General features: G+C 40.7%; 1 protein-coding gene across 1 annotated transcript; it reads left to right on the forward strand.

Annotated features, from left to right (window-relative positions):
• Positions 1-2,284: 2,284 nt before the first annotated feature.
• On the forward strand, positions 2,285-5,177 carry LOC125378183. Its single transcript, XM_048393153.1, has 3 exons — positions 2,285-2,497; positions 3,260-4,600; positions 5,100-5,177. Exons 1-3 carry the CDS (start codon positions 2,285-2,287, stop codon positions 5,175-5,177), a joined length of 1,632 nt encoding a protein of 543 aa, XP_048249110.1.
• The last annotated feature ends 167 nt before the right edge of the window (positions 5,178-5,344 follow it).

Raw genomic sequence — 5,344 nt, forward strand, 5'->3', positions numbered from 1 at the left:
GTCATAGTTCGCTATAGAGCTGGTTAGAGAGTTCGCTAGATGAATAGTTAGATGGTTAGAGAGAGAGAGAGAGAGAGAGAGAGAGAGAGAGAGAGAGAGAGAGAGAGAGAGAGAGAGAGAGAGAGAGAGAGAGAGATGGCAGAATGTTCGTTAGAGAGCTGATGAGTTAGATAGTGTTAGAGTGTTTTAAGACTTCCTTAGGAGTAGCAGTTAGAATTAGCATTTAGTTTCTATCATTTGAGGTTTATTCATCTTTTCTTCATATAATAACAGGTAATCACGTTTAGTTCCTCATAGATCTTCATAGTTTTATAATAGGTTATCACGTTTAGTTCCTGGTTTCATTCAAAAAAGGTAAGTCATACAAATTTTAGATTAGTCTTCATTTTAAGTTAAACCACGCTCAAATATTCAGTTCCACTGCGCAACATTTGGTAGCAGAGCGTGGTTTCTCTGGTTAGAATATTTTAGTTTTGTATTAGGCTTTCGTTAGTTTAGATTAGCATTTGGTATAGCTGACTGTTACATGCAAGCAGTATGTCGCAGTTAGGGTCTGCGAGTAAGGCGGAGGTAGAAAAGGATACTTCTTCAGACGTAGCGCTGAAACAGTACGCTTCTTCAGACGTAGGACTAAAACAGAACAATTCTGAACTTGAGCTAAAGATAGCTAAACTTAAGCATCAGAAAACTATTTCAAAGGCAGCTTTGACAAAATCAAAGAACAAATTGTTGAATTTAGTTGAACTTGAGACACCAGATCGTAAGACAATTAGGAGTCTAATTGATCAGGTAAGTTTTCTGCAAAGCAAGGCTATAGGTCTCATAGTGGAATTACTAGAAGCTTACAACTGGGTTGGTGACCTAGAGAAAGTTCAGAAAACTAGTAAGGAGATAGAAACTGTTGAAGATGAAATTGAACTTGCCCTTGATAAGGCTGAAGCATTTCTTAAGGACAGATCACATGTTAGTTCGGACGCAAAAAGCATTCAGTCAGAAATGTTAAGGTCTCGCCAATTCGATGCGAATCGGTCGCATGATAGCTGTAAAGGTTTGTTGCACGATGCAGACTTGGACAGTGATGGCGCTGGGCAAATCAGTAACCAAGGTTACAAACATGCTGCGTTCAAGTTAGGCCATTTTCAACAAAGGTCATATATGGATATGAAACGTACACCAGTCCCAGATAACACAAAAGGTTGTTATACAACTTCAGGTAAGTCATCTAGGCAACACAATTTAGGTGAAGACATGTGGAAACAATTGAAGAGAGTTTCCATTCCAGTATTTTCTGGTGACGTCAGAGAATATGAAGGCTGGAAGTCTGCTTTTATGGCATGTGTTGATAAAGCTCCAGCCACCAATGAATATAAACTTCTGCAATTGAAGCAGTACCTTTCTGGAGAAGCAGCACACATAGTTGCAAGGCTAGGTCACAGTGCTTCAGTCTATGATGTAGCCTTGGAGAGATTGGACAGAAAAATATGGCGGCAAGAGACGCCAGGTAGCATTACAATTGGACGAAATATACAATTTCAAGCCAATACGATTAGGGAATGCTAAGGATATGGACAAATTTGCGGACATGCTTGATGTAGCTGTAGTCAGTCTGAGGGAATCTGATAAAATAGAGGAACTTGGTAGTGGATGTTTGTATTCACTACTGGTTAAGAAAATGAATGAGCCTATGATTACTCAGTTCCACAGATGGTTATTTGAGCACCAAAGACAAGAGTCTGTTGAGACGCTTAGGGAATGGATTCTGCAAGAAGCAGAGTTCCAAACAATAGCTTCAGAGGTAAAACATGGAATAGCTGATAGGTCAAAGACAACAGACAAGAGAGATAGTTCTAAGAAAGGAACATTTGCAATCACACATAATAAAACTAGGGCAAGGCAATGTCATGTGTGTCATGTCGCAGATCATGACACTTCAGATTGCATAGAGTTTAAATCTATTGGCCTACCTAAACGCTGGGAAAGGGCAAAACAGTTAGGTTTATGCTTTCGTTGCCTTGATATCGGTCATCTGGGAAGATCGTGTAGCAGAGTTTTGAAGTGTGGGATTGATGGCTGTAAAGCAAATCATAACAGGTTACTTCATGATCAAACCAAAGTTACAAGCAGTGCTAGGGCCGACAGTGGTAATGTAGAGATGAAACATACAACAAGAACACCACAAGCAGGTAGGTCAGAAACAATCACCATGGCAACTTCTAAGCAGGAAGGTCATTACCTTTCACTTAGAACAGTTCCTGTTATCCTTAAAAATGGTCAGCACAGAATGATGGTTAATGCCTTGCTGGATGATGCCAGCACGCATACTTACATCAACGAGGATGTAGCAGCAGAACTTGGTGTTCAAGGTCAGACACAGCAAGTGTCAGTCAATGTCCTCAATGACAAACAGGAAATATTTGATAGTATGCTAATTGATATCGGCTTAGAAAGTACTGATGGTTCAGTTGACATGAACATCACAGCTTTGACAACTACCAAGGTAACGGGTAGAATGGAAGTCATTGATTGGCGAAAACATGCCAAGGAATGGCCACATTTGACGAAAATAAAATTTCCAAAGGTAAGTTCACGTCCAAGAGTTGACATCCTGTTAGGTATGGATTATTTAGAGCTGCATTCCTCTCTTAAAGAGGTGCGTGGAGCTCAGGGAGAGCCTGTGGCTCGGTTGACACCCTTAGGTTGGACCTGTGTTGGTGCTGTATCAGGTTCAGACAAAACAACACACTTAGCAGGTTCCTTCTTCATCAGAAATACAGAAATAGAAGCAATCGCAGATACAGATATTGAATCTTTGATTCACTCATTTTGGGAGTCTGAAAGCATTTCAGGTTTGACATCGATTAGAAGCATTGATGAGAATGATGCAGTTAAGGCTGTAGAACAGTCCCTTGTTTACAGAAAAGACAAATATCAGGTTGGCATTCCATGGAAGGAGGGTCATGAGAATCTGAAAAACAATTATGACATGGCATACAATCGTCTTCTTAATTTAGAAAAGAAGTTGTCAAAGGATCAAACGATTTCAGGAGCCTACAATGAAGTCATAGAACAATACCTGAAAAAAGGTTACATCAGAAAAGTACCTGAAACAGAAATAGATCAAAGTAAATGGTACTTACCACATTTTCCAGTCATTAAACCAGACAGAAGTACAACAAAGGTGAGAATCGTATTCGATGCATCTGCAAAGAATAAAGGCATATCTCTAAATGATGTCATTCATCAAGGACCAAAACTCCAGAATGATCTATTCGAGATCTTGCTGCGGTTTCGCAAACATCCTGTTGCAATCATTTGCGATATTGCTGAAAAGTACCTTCAAATTGAAGTCGCTCAGGATGACCGTCCATATCTAAGGTTTCTTTGGAGGTCAATGGATCTGAACAAAAAGCCAGATGTGTTTGAGTTCTCAAAGGTTGTATTTGGACTAAATTGTTCCCCCTTTTTAGCTCAGTTTATCACTCAGGAACATGCTAAGTCCATGGAGAAAGAACTTCCATTGGCTGCAGCAACCGTGGAAAAGTCAACATATATGGATGACAATATGGATTCCGTTGACACAAATAGTAAAGCTATAGAGCTTTACAAACAGCTGCAACAGCTGTGGAGTACAGCAGGTATGCACGCTCGTAAGTGGGTTTCCAATTCCGTTCAAGTTCTCCAAGAAATACCAGAAGAGGATAGATTGAAAGAGATTAATATTCAAATGAGTGAATTGCCATCTGTAAAAGCACTGGGCTTACTGTGGAATGCAGAATCAGATGAGTTTAGGTTTTCTTTCATGTCCTTAAAGCAGGATATCAAGATGACTAAGAGGAACTTCTTGAAAGAAACTGCTAAGCTGTTTGATCCTCTTGGGTTCTTAGGTCCATTCATCATTAGGGCAAGGGTTCTTCTGCAAGAAATGTGGATATCCGGTGTTAACTGGGATGAAACCCTCAGTCCAGGTCTGGAACAAAAAGCATGGTCATGGTACCTTGAAATTGAAAAGTTGTGTTCTGTTAAAATTCCAAGGGGGCTTGAGGTTAGCTTAGATACTTCAAAGATGAAGTTGCACACATTTGTAGATGCTTCAGAGGCAGCATTTGGAGCTGTGGTATATTTAGTAACCACTCGTGAAGATGACACAAAGTCGAGTTATCTAGTTGCTTCAAAGTGCCATGTTGCTCCCCTCAAGGCAGTTAGTATGCCTCGATTGGAGCTGCTTGCGGCAGTTCTGGGTGTACGACTGTTACTGGCTATAACAAAGGCATTAGAATTACCTTTGCAGCGTGCAACGCTATGGTCAGACAGCCAGAACGTACTGTGGTGGATCAAAAGACAGAGTCGGTGTTTTAAGCCATTTGTAGCAAATAGGATTGGATACATACAGGAGCATACAAACATCAGTCAGTGGAAATACGTACCATCCAAACTGAATGCTGCAGACATTCTTAGTAGAGGTGTAGATGCTGAAGCACTTTTGACAGAGAAATGGCTGAATGGACCTGAATTTGTGACACATGATGAAACCGAATGGCCGAAGCAGACCATTGACATGGACAATACTGAGACATCAGAACTGAAGAAGCCTTCTTCTCAAGTAAACATCGCCATGTTTACTAAATCTGATCCAATCTCGTGGAGATTAGCGCCATCTAGATTTTCAAGTTGGAAGAGATTGTGTAGAGTGTCGGCATGGATCTATAGGTTTCTGAACAACGCTAGGGTTCCATATTCACTTAGGAAAAAGGGTGAACTTGATCCTGAAGAAATTGAGGACGCCGAAACTACAATTATGGTCAGGACTCAAAGAGACGAATTTTCTGATGACTATTCGTCACTGATGAGGAAATCAAACTTGCCTTCAAACAGCAAGTTGTTTGGCTTACAGCCTTACGTTGATAAAAATGGGTTAATGAGGACAGGAGGGAGACTCAGATTTGCTGACGTATTGTCATTCAGTGCCAGATTTCCAATTATACTCCCTAGACATAGTTGGGTCACCAAACTGATTGTCAAGTTTTACCATGAGCAGGTCAATCACACAGGTACGAACAGTACGTTATCAGCAGTGTCATCCAGGTTTTGGATTATTTCAGCTAGAGAGGAAATTCGTCAGTGGGAAAGAGAATGTTCTTTGTGTAGACGACAAAAAGCCAAACCAGCGCATCAGATAATGGCAGACCTACCGAAGATCAGAGTGAGGTGTACAATGAAAGCATTTGTGACAACAGGTGTGGACTATGCAGGTCCCTTTTTCACTGTACAGGGTCGAGGCAAGAGTCGACAGAAACGTTATCTCTGCCTTTTCACATGTTTGTCAACCCGAGCGGTTCATTTAGAA

The sequence above is a fragment of the Haliotis rufescens genome, unplaced genomic scaffold (genome assembly GCF_023055435.1).
Source record: "Haliotis rufescens isolate VD_foot unplaced genomic scaffold, xgHalRufe1.0.p SCAF_115, whole genome shotgun sequence".
NCBI classification, from domain to species: Eukaryota; Metazoa; Mollusca; class Gastropoda; order Lepetellida; family Haliotidae; genus Haliotis; species Haliotis rufescens.

Excerpts from the sequence above, each read along its gene's own strand:
- LOC125378183 (XM_048393153.1), top strand. The coding sequence starts at position 2,285 with ATGGTTAATGCCTTGCTGGATGATGCCAGCACGCATACTTACATCAAC. Across the intron at positions 2,498-3,259 it reads CAGCTTTGACAACTACCAAG|AATGATCTATTCGAGATCTT; the intron begins GTAACGGGTAGA and ends CCAAAACTCCAG. Across the intron at positions 4,601-5,099 it reads TGAAGAAGCCTTCTTCTCAA|CTAGAGAGGAAATTCGTCAG; the intron begins GTAAACATCGCC and ends GGATTATTTCAG.